This window comes from Salmo salar, chromosome 19, assembly GCF_965601325.2.
Source record: "Salmo salar chromosome 19, fSalSal1, whole genome shotgun sequence".
NCBI classification, from domain to species: Eukaryota; Metazoa; Chordata; class Actinopteri; order Salmoniformes; family Salmonidae; genus Salmo; species Salmo salar.
In genome coordinates, this window is record NC_138309.1 from 54,655,996 (window position 1) to 54,674,249 (window position 18,254).

General features: G+C 44.2%; 1 protein-coding gene across 1 annotated transcript; it reads right to left on the reverse strand.

Annotated features, from left to right (window-relative positions):
* Positions 1–313: 313 nt before the first annotated feature.
* vstm4b (V-set and transmembrane domain containing 4b) lies at positions 314–12,674 on the reverse strand. The gene is made up of 9 exons (XM_014158396.3): positions 12,494–12,674; positions 10,954–11,358; positions 3,078–3,131; positions 2,792–2,899; positions 2,577–2,610; positions 2,303–2,424; positions 1,508–1,572; positions 1,186–1,301; positions 314–850 (listed from the first exon to the last, which is right to left on the reverse strand). Exons 1-9 carry the CDS (start codon positions 12,543–12,545, stop codon positions 766–768), a joined length of 1,041 nt encoding a protein of 346 aa, XP_014013871.1. The 5' UTR covers positions 12,546–12,674; the 3' UTR covers positions 314–765.
* Between the last annotated feature and the right edge of the window lie 5,580 nt (positions 12,675–18,254).

An 18,254-nucleotide genomic window follows, 5' to 3' on the forward strand; every position in this document is an offset into this window, starting at 1 on the left:
TCAAATGACAAAAACAAATAACAGAGGCGCTCCAAATGGAATGGAGAGTAATGTTGGCGACGGCACTCTCCGGGTTAAACGAATGGCAAAGGAAAAGTGCAGAGGAAAGTGCAGAGTTCAGCGTTCACACATGGTTCTAGTTAGAGGTCCACGCAGTGGCCTCCCATTAAGTCAAATGTGGTTTGGAGGAGACTTCAATTTTCACAGTTTAAAAAGGTTTTAAGACGTTTTTCTCTCCCCAGGAAGTTTACTTTGAGCCATTGTGTAGATAGATATAGATAGATTTAGTTGTTGTCAATGTATGTGGGAAGGATTTGTTTTTCCTACATGGAATCGTCTCAATGCACTCTGGTGATTATTAGTCAATGTATAGATCTTCATATATGAGAGAGAGAACTGGTGGATGGGGAATGGTTATGGTGCCTGAATGTCTGGCATTTCAAGTTCACTGGGGGAGAAAAAAAATCCTGTTGTTTTGCTCGCTTTTCCATGGTTAAATCCAAGGGGTCATTAAACATACTAAGCATTTTTACACACACTTAAATTCACGGAAAAGTAAAAACCAGAAGACAAAATCTCCGCTGTTGTGCAGATCTTGAGAGATAAAGAAACGGCATTTGGTCATTGGTGTAGTTCTTATCAGGAGTAAAAAAAAAAGAAAGAACGAAAACCTTAAGTAATCATGTGCTATGTAATCATAAGGCGAGAGGAAAACACTGGTGCTGCAAGTCAAACCGAACAAGGCCTTTCGTTTGCAACCAGTTGTTAAACTGCTCTGTCACAGCTGATCACAGCTCTGGGTACAAGTGTGTCGCCAAGAGCCCGTTGACTTTGGCACCAGTTGAAAGAGCTGCGTGATAACACAAATAACACAAATGGGTGGGCGTCTAATTGTTACCTTAATGTCAACCTTTGCAGCTGCAGTACTGCTGTAATAACATAGCAGAAGATGACAGACATCATGCAGATGTTTTGGGAGGTAAAAAAAAAAAAGAATGTAAAAAGTAAATTGTAAAATAAAAATTCAACACAGTATAGAAAACATGTTTGTATCTCATCTCATTTTGGCTTTGTAAAAAAAAAAAAAAATCGCCAATAATTTATTGAAATACACAATATAAAACAATAATATATAACATTTTGTACATAAGCTTCAGCTAAAAGTGGTGTGTTTCTCATACTTGCCTCTCCTCAAAGAGGATCTGGGCGTACACAGTGCTTGTGCACGAGGCTTTGTTGTCCGGCAGAGGCTTGACCAGCTCCAACTCTGCATATGTCAGGCTCTCCTCTGCAATCTTCGGCTATAGGGGACAAGGAGAAAGATTAAACGTGTGAAGAAGCATACTCGTCAATTGAGTTATTCATGTTGTGTCTTTTATAATATGATACTGGACAAAATTACCTCGGGATAACAATCACATATACATGGACAGCCCTCTACTGAAATACTGTAGGTGTTGCCTTTTAAATTGTATGTATGAACCAGGAGTTACCCCAGAGCACTTACCAAGACCACTTTCATCGGCTGTACCTTTAAAAGTTTGGGTTTTGGGATTTTGTTTGCTATGGGTGCTGTGGAAGAATACAATGATTACATACTTTATGCAGATAGGGAACACATTGTCTGTGTCACAAGAAACATTTCCCCCCTAAAACCCAAACCCAGAACCAAAATGTTCTCCGTCTGCAATGTTTACGTGCCCGTCCTGTCATTTATTAGTGATGATTTGTACGCAGACGTCAAAGCAGAGTTAAACAGACATACAACGTTTGACATGTAGCCATTCAGACTACTACGGCATGACATGAACTCCTTGTGAGACAGATGCAACACTTTAAAACGGTCAAACATCAGCCTATTCATCTCAAGGGTAAACAAAAATATCACCATCAAGAACAAACGTAACTTTTTTTAAATCCACTGTCTTACTTGATTAGTTGACCATAAACTTTGCACTATTTCTGGTAACACACTGATGTCACAAAGACTGATATAGAAGTTGTTTGGCTCTTTTTCCAGTGTATCTATGCCAGCACGTACGGTATAGTAGATCCATATATGGGCTCAAAAGGTAGTAGCAAGTAAAGCAATGTTCCTCAGATAATTCACAACATCTCTAGCATCAGGAAACAGAGTGTTCAGTACTCCTTTATGCTCTGATGATCACTTTAACCACATTCTCTCCCCCAGACCACATACTCAACTGTGGGTAAGAAGATAGGCTTCTAAGAAAACATACATGCTTGGGTAAGGGAAAATGTGATACAGATGTATGATGTTGTTGAGAGACTGTCTGTTTACCTTTAACTGGTATCTCTGGTGGTATCTCTGACTGGGCTTTGCTTCGTTTCTTCCTGTACCTCCTCTGCTTTTTGGGCAGAGCTGGAGACACACTGACTAGACTGGTCACCGTCTCCCCTGAACTGCAGACAGCAGACAGGCATGTTTACAGCAGAATTAGAGCAGGGAAATGTAAGTAGCCATCACGGTCATGGAAGAAAAGAGTCTGTGTGTACCATAGTGGCTAAAGTACAGTATAAGTCACAGTTACTTTAGTTTGGATGATGAAGCTTACCTGTTCTGTAGGCTCTTGACCAAATGGTAGTTGTCTATGAGGCAATGAGAAAAAACATAAGCGCATGACGGGCAAAAAACATTCTGCCATTTCATCAAAAAGCATGCCTTGGCTTTACATATCAGAGTCCATTATCTTTAAATGATCTGGTAATATGGCCCAGATGAGGGCTTTCAGTGTTGGATGGAAGGAGCAGGGATAGAGTGTTTACTCGCCTTTTAACTTCTTCTTCCTATGAACATATTGGCAGGTCACCGCCACAGTGAACATGCACATGCACACCAGTCCCACAGAGCAGATCAGCACAGCGCACAGGTACACGTCTGAAACACACAAAACCGACCAGATTAGTCACATTCAAAATATCGTACAACCCTGAAGACTCATGTATCAGTTCTTAGTCACTTATGCAGAAATATCTTTGCCATCTATGACCTATTTATTGTTGTTGCGCTATTTTAGTCAAGTACAATGCAGAGAACCAGAGAGTCGCATTCTTACCTTCAAACAATCTCCACAGACTCTCCTTGGCCGTGGTCGCTGGTAGGACATGCACTGAAAGGAAACCAGGGAAAGTTCATGGTCATCAGTGTGTCAACCGTCCTGCCTGATTATACATTTGCAATACATCTAATTGTACGTGGCTCGGCGTAGGATGACAGCATCGAGGTTATCCTCTCCTCTGGATCCTCTTCCTGAATCACTGACTAGTGGTAGCTAACACCCACCGAGCCGTCCTGAAATACCCCAAACCGCCAGCAGCTGACAACAGCCTCTCTCACACATAGCAGCCATCCTTAGCTTAGCTAGCCACCAGAGCTCCAGGGTTACTGGGCTGAAGCCTGGCTGGGTGTCTGCCTGTCTGGGTGTGCTGCACGTTAGCCTGTACACAGGGTTTAAACTGGGTCTGTGCCATCCAAGATTATTGGGACTACCACGTTGAAGTTGGAATGTAAAATGGTCAAGGTAAGGGTTAAGGTTAGGGTTAGGTAAGGGTTATGGTTAAGGTTAGGGTTAAGGTTAGGGTCAGGTTTGGAGTAGGGATGTTCCAAGGAACCCGGATAGCACTGACCCTTACGCTGGGGTTACCTCTAGAGTATTTCCCTTGATGCTAAACCAGCAGCACTTGCTTTGTCTGTGCCGACCATAATTATGGCCTACATTCAACTATTTTGAAACATTAGTCTGAGGTAGATGACAGCGAGCTATGAGTCTTGGCTCAGTATTTGCTGTAATTGTGTTTGCCAAGTATATACTTTTTTTGCCACACATTTATTTTACTGTAAATTCTATAACTTGTTCCTATCTTGGTGAAGCTACACTCGATCATGTATTTTTGGTTCCTAAGTCTGATTGAGGAGTCCCAAATATACTTCAAAGCAGTTTTTGTTTCTAGATAGTGGTCATCAGAAATCAAGCGTACAGTATCGTGGTGCAGAAGACTCTTCTTTGCCATGAATCATATAGTATGACTTCAATAGGACATTATGAATATGCACTGAGCCAAAAGGCCAGCTGCACATTCTGGAATACTATGAATCATCTGAATCTGCAGCACTGCATGGAGCCAAAGAAGTGTCTCTCACTGTTCAATTGATTCCATTCATATGTGCTCCCCCTTTCTTTTTGATAGGAAGTTTCTCATTATATCCTCACACAGTGACGGTACACAGATCGAATGAATAGCGTCCCTAACACAGATCTGCATTCTGGGATAAATACTGTCTTCAGCAATCAATAGACCAATTCAATGGGTCATTTTGGGCTACGTCAGAGTAAACGTAAAGAAATAAAATAAGAAATGAATACCAGTATGCAGTGATGATCCATACAAAAGTCCTCATCACAAAAACCTTCAAAACATCCTTCCCTTTAACGTCCTCTTTCTTCACTTTTCTCCATCTTCTTTGTATCACCCTCTTTCTCCATGTGAGGCCCCGAGCATGCGCTGACCAACTGGTAAGTGTCGTCACTGACATTTTCAACCTCTCCCTGTCTGTGTCTGTATTACCAACATGTTTCAAGCAGACCACCATAGTCCCTGTGCCCAAGAACACTAAGGTAACCTGCCAAAATGACTATCAACCCGTAGCACTCAAGTCTGTAGCCATGAAATGCTTTGAAAGGCTGGTCATGGCTCACATCAACACCATTATCCCAGAAACCCTAGACCCACTCCAATTTGCATACCGCACCAACAGATCCACAGATGATGCAATCTCTATTGCACTCCACACTGCCCTTTCACACCTGGACAAAAGGAACACCTATGTGAGAATGCGATTCATTGACTACAGCTTAGCGTTCAACATAATAGTGTCCTCAAAGCTCATCAGCAAGCTAAGTACCCTGGGGCTAAACACCTCCCTCTGCAACTGGATCCTGGACTTCCTGACGGGCCGCCCCAGGTTGTAAGGGTAGGTAACAACACATCCACCACGCTGATCCTCAACACAGGGGCCCCTCAGGGGTGCGTGCTCAGTCCCCTCTTGTCCTCCCTGTTCACTCATGACTGCACGGCCAGGCACGACTCCAACACCATCATTACGTTAGCTGATGACACAACAGTGGTAGGCCTGATCACCGACAACAACCAGACAGCCTATAGGGAGGAGGTCAGAGACCTGACCGTGTGGTGCGAGTACAACAACCTCTCCCTCAAAGTGATCAAGACAAAGGAGATGATCATGGACTATAGGAAAAGGAGGACCGAGCACACCCCCATTCTCATCAACGGGGCTGTATTGGAGCAGGTTGAGAGCTTCAAGTTCCTTGGCGTCCACATCACCAACAAACTATCATGGTCCAAGATAATCGTGAAGAGGGAATGACAAAAGCTATTCCCCCTCTGGAGACTGAAAATATTTGGCATGGGTTCTCAGATCCTCAAAAGGTTTTACAGCTGCACCATCGAGAGCATCCTGACGGATTGCATCACTGCCTGGTATGGTAACTGCTCGGCCTCCGACCGCAAGGCACTACAGAGGGTAGTGCGTCCGGCCCAGTACATCACTGGGGCCAAGCTTCCTGCCATCCAGGACCTCTATACCAGGCGGTGTCAGAAGGCCCTAAAAATGGTCAAAGACTCCAGCTACCCTAGTCATTTACTGTTCTCTCTGTTACCGCATGGCAAGCAGTACTGGAGTGCCAAGTCTAGGTCCAAGAGGCTTCTAAACAGCTTCTACCCCCAAGCCATAAGACTCTTGAACAGCTAATCAAATGGCTACCCAGACTATTTGGACCCCCCTCCCCCCCAATAGTAAGCAATACGTTTGGAACATGAAATCGCAATAAAATCACAGTATCAAATCGCAACACATGTAGAATAGGGAGAATCGGGAGAATCACAATACATATTGTATCGGCACCTATGCATCTGCTTTGCTATATCTGCTGTGCTACATCTGCTTTGCTACATCTGCTTTGCTACATCTGCTTTGCTACATCTGCTTTGATGCATCTGCTTTGCTACATCTGCTTTGCTACATCTGCTTTGCTACATCTGCTTTGATGCATCTGCTTTGCTACATCGGCTTTTCTACATCTGCTTTGCTACATAGCTTTGATGCATCTGCTTTGCTACATATGCTTAGCTGCGTCTGCTGTGCTACATCTACTTTGCTACATCTGCTTTGCTACATCTGCTTTGCTATATCTGCTTTGCTATATCTGCTTAGCTGCATCTGCTGTGCTACATCTGCTTTTCTGCATTTGCTTTGCTACATCGGCTTTTCTACATCTGCTTTGCTACATCTGCTTTGATGCATCTGCTTTGCTACATATGCTTAGCTGCGTCTGCTGTGCTACATCTACATTGCTACATCTGCTTTGCTATATCTGCTTTGCTATATCTGCTTAGCTGCATCTGCTGTGCTACATCTGCTTTTCTGCATCTGCTGTAATACATCTGCTTTCCAATATCTGCTGTGCTACATCTACTTTGCTATATCTGCTTTGCTACAGTGTATGTTGCTTAGATTCTTTCACTGAATGTTCAGCATCGAACTGGCAGATCAGAAGGGCTGACATCAGCTTTAGAGAAGGCAAGATACTCTATCTTGTCACGCGAGCATAAGAAAGCCCTCTAACCACTAGCTGCCATGAAACATATTGCTATGAAGTCTCACTTCTTTTCAAGCTTGTTCAAAACCATGGAATTCCCTACCACAATGAAAACATCAATTTGTAAGTCGCTCTGGATAAGAGCGTCTGCTAAATGACTAAAATGTAAATGTAAAATGTAATGACCTTTACACATGACACAATCTCTTCCTTCTCATGATCGATGAAACACGAAACTAGGTTCTGGTTCCAGCTATCATTAGCACGTTACTCCTGCTTCTACAACTACTACTTCTAATGTTTCCACTGTACTACACTACTACTGCTACTGCTACTACTAATACTAATAATTTTGCTACTACAACTACTACTATTACTACACTACTACTGCTCCTACTACCAATACTACTACTCCTGCTACTATTACTACTACTACTACTACCCTACTACTGCTGCTACAACTAATACTACTACTCCTGCTACTGCTACTGCTACTACTACTGCTACACTACTACTGATACTGCTACTACTACTACTACATTACTACTAACACTGATACTAACACTACTGCTGCTGCTACTGCTACTGCTACTACTACTTTTACTACTACTACTGATACTACTGCTACTACTACTACTACTACTGCTACTACTCATGCTACTGCTACTACTACTTCTGCTACTGCTACTACTACTACTGTTACTGCTACTGCTACTACTGATACTACTGCTACTGCTACTACTACTACTACTGCTGCTACTACTACTACTGCTGCTGCTACTGCTACAGCTACTACTACTACTGATGCTACTACTACTACTACTTCTAATAACAACACGGTACTACTACAACTACTACTACTACTTCTAATAATAACGCTGTACTACTACAACTACTACTACTCCTTCTAATAATAACGCTGTACTACTACTACTACTACTACTACTACTAGTACTGTTGATACTACTACTAATAATAATACCACTGTACTACTACTATTACTACTAATCAAATCAAATCAAATTGTATTAGTCACATGCGCCGAATACAACCTTACAGTGAAATTCTTACTTACAAGCCCTAACCAACAATGCAGTTAAAAAAAATACAAAAATCAATACGAATAAGAATAAGAAATAAAAGTAACAAGTAATTAAAGAGCAGCAGTAAAATAACAATAGCAAGACTATATACAGGGGGGTACCGGTACAGAGTCAATATGCGGGGGTACCGGTTAGTTGAGGTAATATGTACATGTAGGTAGAGTTATTAAAGTGACTATGCATAGATAATAACAACAGAGAGTATCAGCGGTGTAAAATATGGGGGGGGGGGGGGGGCAATGCAAATAGTCTGGGTAGCCATTTGATTAATTGTTCAGGAGTCTTATGGCTTGGGGTAGAAGCTGTTTAGAAGCCTCTTGGACCTAGACTTGGCACGCCGGTACCGCTTGCCGTGTGGTAGCAGAGAGAGCAGTCTATGACTAGGGTGGCTGGAGTCTTTGGCAATTCTTAGGGCCTTCCTCTGACACCCCCTGATATAGAGGTCCTGGATGGCAGGAAGCTTGGCCCCAGTGATGTACCGGGCTGTACGCACTACCCTCTGTAGTGCTTTGCTGTCAAACTGCTCTCAACCTGCTCCACTACAGCCCCGTCGATGAGAATGGGGCGTGCTCGGTCCTCTTTTTCCTGTAGTCCACAATCATGTCCTTTGTCTTGATCACGTTGAGGGAGAGGTTGTTGTCCTGGCATCACACGGCCAGGTCTCTGACTTCCTCCCTATAGGCCGTCTCGTTGTTGTCGGTGATCAGGCCTACCACTGTTGTGTCATCAGCAAATTAATGATGGTGTTGGAGTCATGCCTGGCCGTGCAGTCATGAGTTAACAGGGATTACAGGAGGGGACTGAGCACGCACCCCTGAGGGGCCCCTGTGTTGAGGATCAGCGTGGCGGATGTGTTGTTACCTACCCTTACTACCTGGGGCTGGCCCGTCAGGAAGTCCAGGATCCAGTTGCAGAGGGAGGTGTTTAGTCCCAGGGTCCTTAGCTTAGTGATGAGCTTTGAGGGCATTATGGTGTTGAACACTGAGCTGTAGTCAATGAATAGCATTCTCACATTGGTGTTCCTTTTGTCCAGGTGGGAAAGGGCAGTGTGGAGTGCAATAGAGATTGCATCAGATGTGGATCTGTTAGGGTGGTATGCAAATTGGAGTGGGTCTAGGGTTTCTGGGATAATGATGTTGATGTGAGCCATGACCAGCCTTTCAAAGCATTTCATGGCAACAGATGTGAGAGCTACGGGTCGGTAGTCATTTAGGCAGGTCACCTTAGTGTTCTTGGGCACATGGACTATGGTGGTCTGCTTGAAACATGTTGGTATTACAGACTCGGACAAGGAGAGGTTGAAAATGTCAGTGAAACGCTCCTTGAAAGCGACAGCTCTAGTCTTTAGCTCAGTGCGGATGTTGCCTGTAATCCATGTCTTCTGGTTGGGGTATGTACGTACAGTCACTGTGGGGGTGACGTCATCGATGCACTCTGATGAAGCCAATGACTGATGTGGTGTACCCCTGTGCTACCAAAACAGTCCTGTAGCTTAGCATCTGCTTCATCTGACGACTTTTTTATTGATCGAGTCACTGGTGCTTCCTGCTTTAATTTTTGCTTGTAAGCAGGAATCAGGAGGATAGAATTATGGTCAGATTTGCCAAATGTAGGGTGAGGGAGAGCTTTGTATGCATCTCTGTGTGTGGAGTAAAGGTGGTCCAGAGTTGTTTTCCCTCTGGTTGCACATTTAAAATGCTGATAGAAATTTGGTAAGACGGATTTAAGTTTCCCTGCATTAAAGTCCCCGGCTACTAGGAGCGTCGCCTCTGGGTGAGCGTTTTCCTGTTCACTTATGGCAGAATACAGCTCATTGACTGCAGTCTTAGTGCCAGCATCAGTCTGTGCTGGTATGTAGACAGCTACGAAAAATACAGATGAAAATTCTCTAGGTAGATATTGTGGTCTACAGCTTATCATGAGATACTCTACCGCAGTCGAGCAAAACCTTGAGACTTCCTTAGATATCGTGCACCAGCTGTTATTTACAAAAATACATAGTCCGTCGCCCCTTGCCTTACCAGGCACGGCTGTTCTATCCTGCCGATACAGCGTATAACCAGCCAGCTGTATGTTGATAATATCGTCATTCAGCCATAACTCCGTGAAGCATGAGCTATTGCAGTTTTGAATGTCCCTTTGGTTGTTTAATCTTCCTCGTAGGTCATCGATTTTATTTTCCAAAGATTGCACATTTGTTAGCAGAATGGAAGGAAGTGGGGGTTTATTCAATCGCCTACAAATTCTCAGAAGGCAGCCCACCCTCTGGCCCCTTTTTCTCCCACCTTCTCTTCACGCAAATGACGGGGATCTAGGCCTGTTCCCGGGAAAGCAGTATATCATTCACATCGGGCTCGTCGGACTCGTTAAAGGAAAAAAAAAGGATTCTGCCAGTCCGTGGTGAGTAATCGCAGTTCTGGTGTGCAGAAGTTATTTTCGGGCATAAGAGTCGGTAGCAGCAACATTATGTACAAAATAAGTTAAAAACTAAGTTACAAACAACGCAAAGAATCAAACATTTAGGAATATGTAAAATGTCAGCCTTGTTCTCCGGCGCCATCTTAATACTGCTACTACTGCTGCTACTACTACTACTGCTGATACTACTACTGCTACTGCTACTGCTATTGCTATTACTCCTGCTGCTGCTACTACTAATATTACCACTGTACTACTGCTACTACTACTACTACTGCTGCTTCTGCTACTACTACTGCTACTACTACTACTACTAGTACTGCTACTGCTACTACTACTGCTACTGCTACTACTAATATTTCCACTGTACTCCACTACTACTTCTACTACTACTACTACTACTACTACTACTACTGCTACTACTTGCACTGACTTTGCTGATAGCTACTTTATTGAGGAAAAATGTACTTACTATGCCTGAGATATGTGGTTGTCCCAGCTAGCTATCTTAAGATGAATGCACTGTGACTGTAAGTCGCTCTGAATAAGAGCGTCTGCTAAATGACTAAAATATCAATGTAAGTGTACTTCTACTACTGCTACTACTACTACTACTACTGCTACTACTAATACCACTGTACTACTACTACTACTACTTATACCACTGTACTACTACTACTACTACTACTACTACTACTGCTACTGCTGCTGCTACTACTACTACCACCACCACCATCTGCATCATTTGTATTCTACTGCACCACAGACAGTGCTACACCTAAAGCCATAGTTACCTCTAAGCTCGGTGGCGGCCGTACAGTTTGTTGATGCCTTCCATCGGTTCTGGTGCTTCTTGAACTCCTGCACCCGGCATATGTAGAGTCCACGGTCCTCCACTGAGATGTTCATAATGAGCAGGTCAAAAATCTTCCCCTGCTTGACCACTGTCAGTTTCAACTTAGGCCAGGGGAAGCTCTTAGTATAGTCCCCATAGAACCTGGCCTTTCTCATGTTGACCCTGGCGATGAGGAACTCTTCGTCGCTTGAAGAACGTTCCGGCAGGAATGTCCATTTGACTACGGGCAGGCTGCTGGAGCGACGTCTCTGGGACACCTGGCAGGTCAGGGTGACGTTCTCGCCCTCCTGGGCCACCGTAAACGGGGAGGGGGTGACAGTGATGTTGATGGCCTGGCACACTTCTGAAAGATATAGTACACAAAGGTACAGTAAATAAACACTGAGTAGACAAAACATAAGGGACACTGGCTCTTTCCATGACATAGACTGACCAGGTGAATCCAGGAGAAAGCTATGATCCCTTATTGATGTCACCTGTTAAATCCACTTCAATTAGTGTAGATCAAGGGGATGAGATAGGTTAAATAATGATGTTTAAGCCTTGAGACAACTGAGACATGGATTGTGTATGTGTGTCATTCAGAGGGTGAATGGGCAAGACAAAAGATTTAAGTGCCTTTGAATGGGATATAGTAGTTGGTGCCAGGCACACCGGTTTGAGCTGGGTTTGTCACACACAACAGTTTCCCGTGTATATCAAGAATGGTCCACCACCGAAGGGACATCCAGCCAACTTGACACAACTGGGAAGAATTGGAGTCAACATGGTCCAGCATCCCTGTGGAACGCTTTCGACACCTTGTAGAGTTCATGCCCCGACGAATTGAGGCTGTTCTTAAGGCAAAATGTGGTGCAACTCAATATTAGGAAGGTGTTCCTAATTATCTCTTTCCTACTGTGTTAATGCTTGTGGATGAGACATCTGAAAGTGGTGTTTGGCTTAAGTGCAAGCATATGTCCATTTTAAGTGGAAGAAATATTAAGGACCAGACTTTATGGCCTGTTTCATGACAAAAGCAACATCTGGTTTTTCAAGTAATTTCACAACTTTCCATTTGCAGTAAGCATATTTCTATGACACACAAAGCCATCAAGCCACTAAGAAGGGAACTATTCATCTCAAGATAAAATCTATAGTTTGCTAGATGTATTTATTAAGCTAAAGAATTAAGCTGCATCTTATGAAAAAGTCCCACAAACCACAGTACATTTTATTTTTAACAAAGATAAGGGAAAACACATTATTTACTGATTCAAATGCATGTCATGTGGAATGTGTTTTCTAACACTTACTAATTTCACAAAAGTTTTCCCAATCTTTTATTATGACATTCTCTCTCTCTCTCTTGCTGTCTCTCTCTCTCTGTATCCATCACCACATAACTACCTCTTCAAGGTATTGCCAAATTTCATATCATGACCTAAAAACACTATTTTCCATTATAACCCAGTCACCTAAATAGAAAAGTTGCTTACCTCCAATGAATGCTCTAGTCAGGAGTACTATGACCACAGAAGAGATCTTCATTTTCCAGACCAGCAGTCTCCATAAAAAACAGTTAAATGTCTCCCGAAGTAAAGAGCCTCAGCTCAGGATTCCCTTTTCTTTTTTCTGTATTCGTGTGTAATATGAAATGGGGCTCGCTCTGTTTCTGCTTAGAACCACCCTCCTCCCCCCAGGCACACAACCCCACCCACTTCACTCCTCTGCTTGGCAGAAAGTGGGAAATGCAATTTCCTGTGTAGGAGGAAGGAAGGTTGTGCTATAGCTTTGACGCAGAGTCGATCAGACTTCCAGCTGTGGACTACAGCAGAGAAAACAGACACTTTTGGCCAGCTTTTTATTACACACACACACACACACACACAGATTCACACACACACTGATCCACACACACACATACACACATGCAAACGCAAACACACACACACACACACACACCACACACACACACACACACACACACCACACACACACACACACACACACACACACACACCACACACACAGACACATGAGGGAGGATGTATCAAGGCTGTCTCCCTCTGTGTAACTGGAGCCCGCAGACAATGTTTGTGCAGAAGTTTGTGAGAGCAACTCTGTTTCCTCTCTTTATAGACACACTAGAGTTTAGAACAAATGTTCACACATTCACTCTTCTTGAAATAAAACGTGACTGCATTCATGCATCCATTTGTCTTAGAGCTAGCGAGACTTACAGTTGAAGTCAGAAGTTTACATACACCTTTGCCAAATACATTTAAACTCAGTTTTTCACATTTCCTGACTTTTAATCCTAGTAAAAATTCCCTGTCTTATAGGTCAGTTAGGATCACCACTTTATTCTAAGAATGTGAAATGTCAGAATAATAGTAGAGAGAATGATTTATTTCAGCTTTTATTTATTTCATCACATTCCCAGTGGGTCAGAAGTTTACATACACTCATAGTCTTTGGTAGCATTGCCTTTAAATTGTTTAACTTGGGTCAAACGTTTCGGGTAGCCTTCCACAAGGTTCCCACAATAAGTAGGGTGAATTTTGGCCCATTCCTCCTGACAGAGCTGGTGTAACTGAGTCAGGTTTGTAGGCCTCCTTGCTCGCACACACTTTTTCAGTTCTGCCCACAAATTTTCTATAGGATTGAGGTCAGGGCTTTGTGATGGCCACTCCAATACCTTAACTTTGTTGTCCTGTAGCCATTTTGCCACAACTTTGGAAGTATGCTTGGGGTCATTGTCCATTTGGAAGACCCATTTGCGACCAAGCTTTAACTCCCTGACTGATGTCTTGAGATGTTGCTTCAATATATCCACATAATTTTTGTTCCTCATGATGTCATCTATTTTGTGAAGTGCACCAGTCCCTCCTGCAGCAAAACACCCCCACAACATGATGCTGCCACCCCTGTGCTTCACGGTTGGGATGGTGTTCTTCGGCTTGCAAGCCTCCCCCTTTTTCCTCCAAACATAACCATGGTCATTATGGCCAAACAGTTATATTTTTGTTTCATCAGACCAGAGGACATTTCTCCAAAAAGTACGATCTTTGTCCCCATGTGCAGTTGCAAAACGTAGTCTGGCTTTTTTTATGGCGGTTTTATGGCGGTTGCTGTATTTTCACTGCTCTCTCTCGCTTCACTGAGAGACTTAAACCATTGCGGGGGGGGGGGGGGGGTTCTGTTATACTTCATACAGTGTTCAAGTGTTCCTTTAAATCAAAGTCTATGTCTTTTCAACAGACGGCAGTTAAGACTGATGTGGTTGCAGGGAAAGTAAAGTAAACAGGCAAGATCCTTCTTGCACTCAGATGTGAGATATGCATGGGAGAAATTGGAGCTCAGGGAAGTGAGTTGTGGAGTTGCAGCTTAGGCAAGCTGCCTTGTTATGGCGCTATCAATGGTAAGTAATACTGCCACCTTGTGGGAAGTATATTGATAGTGTTTCTCAATACGAACGTTTGTCTCTATTTGTGTCATCAGAACAGAAGTAGGTTTAGCTGAAATAGCAAGCATTTTTGGAGTTTGTATGATTTAATGAAGTCGGGATATTTCAGAAATAATGTTTGATGTATTCATCCATCAATCTTACAGATAGATAAAGTACATATAAACTGGCTCCAGCTGAAAACATGTTTAATGTGCATAGAGGGACATTAAGAACTTACACCAATATATTTCCAAACATGGCAAATATTGAATTACAAGGTGGATGGAGACAGTGCAAAAACATAAAGATTCATCGCGAAAAGCAAAACGTGAAGACAACCCCATTGACCCTTCACCCTGAGCTGCTTCTGGGTCATCCCTAGTTTCTATAGACACAAAGTCATAAACCTCGCCCAGTTCTACAATTTATCCTCTTACATTTTTATTTGAAGCCTAACCCTAACCTAAACTCTAAAATTAACCACACTGTTAACCTTATGCCTAACCCTAACCTTAAATTAAGACCAAAAAGCGAATTTTTGTAGCCAATTTTGTCTTTGTGGCTGTGGAATCTGACTTTGTGGCTATATAAGCTAGTGGAAACCCTGCTTCTGTGGGTTCCATGGCACCCTGCTCACACCCTGTAAACCACTGCCCCTGACCTCTGACCCCCGTCACTAGAGACGCTGGATAGGAATGATCTCATTGGTCCTGTTTTTCACACACAGGACAAGGTCAATTCCATTTGTGGCTGAGTAGGTACCAGTTTACATAATTATTACTGAGTGTTCAGTAGCAGTCTTCAGTAACAGTCTTCAGTAACAGTGCACATACTGGAAATAGTGAAGGGACCTGTCTATGTTCAATCAGCCCCTTGTTCACTCAACCCTATGTTCCCTCAGTTCCTTTAGCCCTATGTTCCCTCAGACCTATGCTCCCTCAGCCCTATGCTCCCTCAGCCCTATGCTCCCTCAGACCTATATTCTGTCAGATCTATCCTCCCTCAGCCCTATATCATCCGGCGCCGACAGAGATGGCCACCTCGCTTCGCGTTCTTAGGAAACTATGTTTTTTTATGTATTATTTCTTACATTGTTACCACAGTTAATCTTAAGTTTTATTACATACAGCCGGGAGGAACATTTGGATATAAGAGCAACGTCAACTCACAAACATTACTACCAGGAATACGACTTTCCCGAAGTGGATCCTCTGTTTGGTCCACCACCCAGGACAATGGATCGGATCCCAGCCGGCGACCCAAAACAACGGCGCCGCAGAAGGGGCAGACGGAGCGGTCTTCTGGTCAGGCTCCATAGACGGGCACATCGCGCACCGCTCCCGAGTATACCAATGTCCAGTCTCTTGACAACAAGGTAGACGAAATCCGAGCAAGGGTTGCCTTCCAGAGAGACATCAGAGATTGTGATGTTCTTTGTTTCACGGAAACATGGTTCACTTGGAATACGTCATCAGAGTCGGTACAGCCACCTTGTTTCTTCCCGCATCGCGGTAAGAAGAAGGACGGGGGTGTATGCCTTATGATTAACAAGACGTGGTGTGATCATAACAACATACAGGAACTCAAGTCCTTTTGTTCACCTGACCTAGAATTCCTTACAATCAAATGCCGACCGCATTATCTACCAAGAGAATTCTCTTCGATTATAATTGCAGTTGTGATTATCCCCCCCGTGCAGACACATCGACGGCACTGAAAGAACTTCATTGGACTCTATGTAAACTAGAAACCACATATCCTGAGGCTGCATTTACTGTAGCTGGGGATTTTAACAAGGCTAATCTGAAAACAAGGCTCCCTAAATTTTATCAGCATATCAAATGCGCGACCCGGGCTGGCAAAACCCTGGATCATTGTTATTCTAACTTCTGCAATGCATACAAAGCCCTCCCCCGCCCTCCTTTCAGAAAATCTGACCACGACTCAATTTTGTTGCTCCCAGCCTATAGACAGAAACTAAAACAGGAAACACCCGTGCTCAGGTCTGTCAACGCTGGTCCGACCAATCGGATTCCACGCTTCAAGATTGCTTCGATCACATGGACTGGGATATGTTCTGCATAGCGTCGGACAACAACATTGATGAATACGCTGATTCGGTGAGCGAGTTTATTAGCAAGTGCATCAGTGAGGTTGTACCCACAGAGACTATTAAAACCTTCCCCAACCAGAAACCGTGGACTGATGGCAGCATTCACGTAAAACTGAAAGAGCGAACCACGGCTTTTAATCAGGGCAAGGCAACCGGAAACATGACCGAATACAAACGGTGTAGCTATTCCCTCCGTAAGTCAATCAAAGAAGCTAAGCGTCAGTATAGAGACAAAGTAGAGTCGCAATTCAAGGGCTAAGACACGAGAGGTATGTGGCAGGGTCTACAGTCAATCATGGACTACAAAAAGAAAACCAGTCCCATCGCGGACCACGATGTCTTGCTCCCAGACAAACTAAACAACTTCTTTGCTCGCTTTGAGGACAATAAAGTGCCACCGACATGGCCCGCTACCAAAACCTGCGGGCTTTCCTTCACTGCAGCCAACGTGAGTAAAACATTTAAACGTGTTAACCCTCCCAAGGCAGCCGGCCCAGACGGCATCCCTACCCGCGTCCTCAGAGCATGCGCAGACCAGCTGGCTGGTGTGTTTACGGACATATTCAATTAATCCTTATCCCAGTCTGCTGTTCCCACATGCTTCAAGAGGGCCACCATTGTTCCTGTTCCCAAGAAAGCTAAGATAACTGAGCTAAATGACTATCGCCCCGTAGCACTCACTTTCGTCATCATGAAGTGATTTGAGAGACTAGTCAAGGATCATATCACCTCCACCCTACCTGACACCCTAGACCCACTCCAATTTGCTTACCGCCCCAATAGGTCCACAGACGATGCAATCGCAATCACACTGCACACTGCCCTAACCCATCTGGACAAGAGGAATACCTATGTAAGAATGCTGTTAATCAACTACAGCTCAGCATTTAACACCATAGTACCCTCCTACCTTGAGCCTCGACCCCGCTCTGTGCAACTGGGTCCTGGACTTCCTGACGGGCCGCCCCCAGGTGGTGAGGGTAGGAAACAACATCTCACCCCGCTGATCCTCAACACTGGGGCCCCACAAGGGTGCGTTCTCAGCCCTCTCCTGTACTCACTGTTCACCCATGACTGCATGGCCATGCACGCCTCCAACTCAATCATCAAGTTTGCAGACGGCACTACTGTGGTAGGCTTGATTACAAACAACGACGAGACGGCCTACAGGGAGGAGGTGAGGGCCTTCGGAGTGTGATGTCAGGAAAATAACCTCACACTCAATGTCAACAAAACAAAGGAGATGATCGTGGACTTCAGGAAACAGCAGAGGGAGCAGCCCCCTATCCACATCGTCAGGACAGTAGTGGAGAAGGTGGAAAGTTTTAAGTTCCTCGGTGGACACATCAGGGACAAACTAAAATGGTCCACCCACACAGACAGCATGGTGAAGAAGGCGCAGCAGTGCCTCTTCAACCTCAGGAGGCTGAAGAAATTCGGCTTGTCACCAAAAACACTCACAAACTTTTAAAGATGCACAATTGAGAGCATCCTGTCGGGCTGTATCACCGCCTGGTACGGCAACTGCTCCGCCCACAACATCAAGGCTCTCCAGAGGGTAGTGAGGTCTGCACAACACATCACCGGGGGCAAACTACCTGCCCTCCAGGACACCTACACCACCCGATGTCACAGGAAGGCCAAAAAGATCATCAAGGACAACAACCACCTGAGCCACTGCCTGTTCACCCCACTA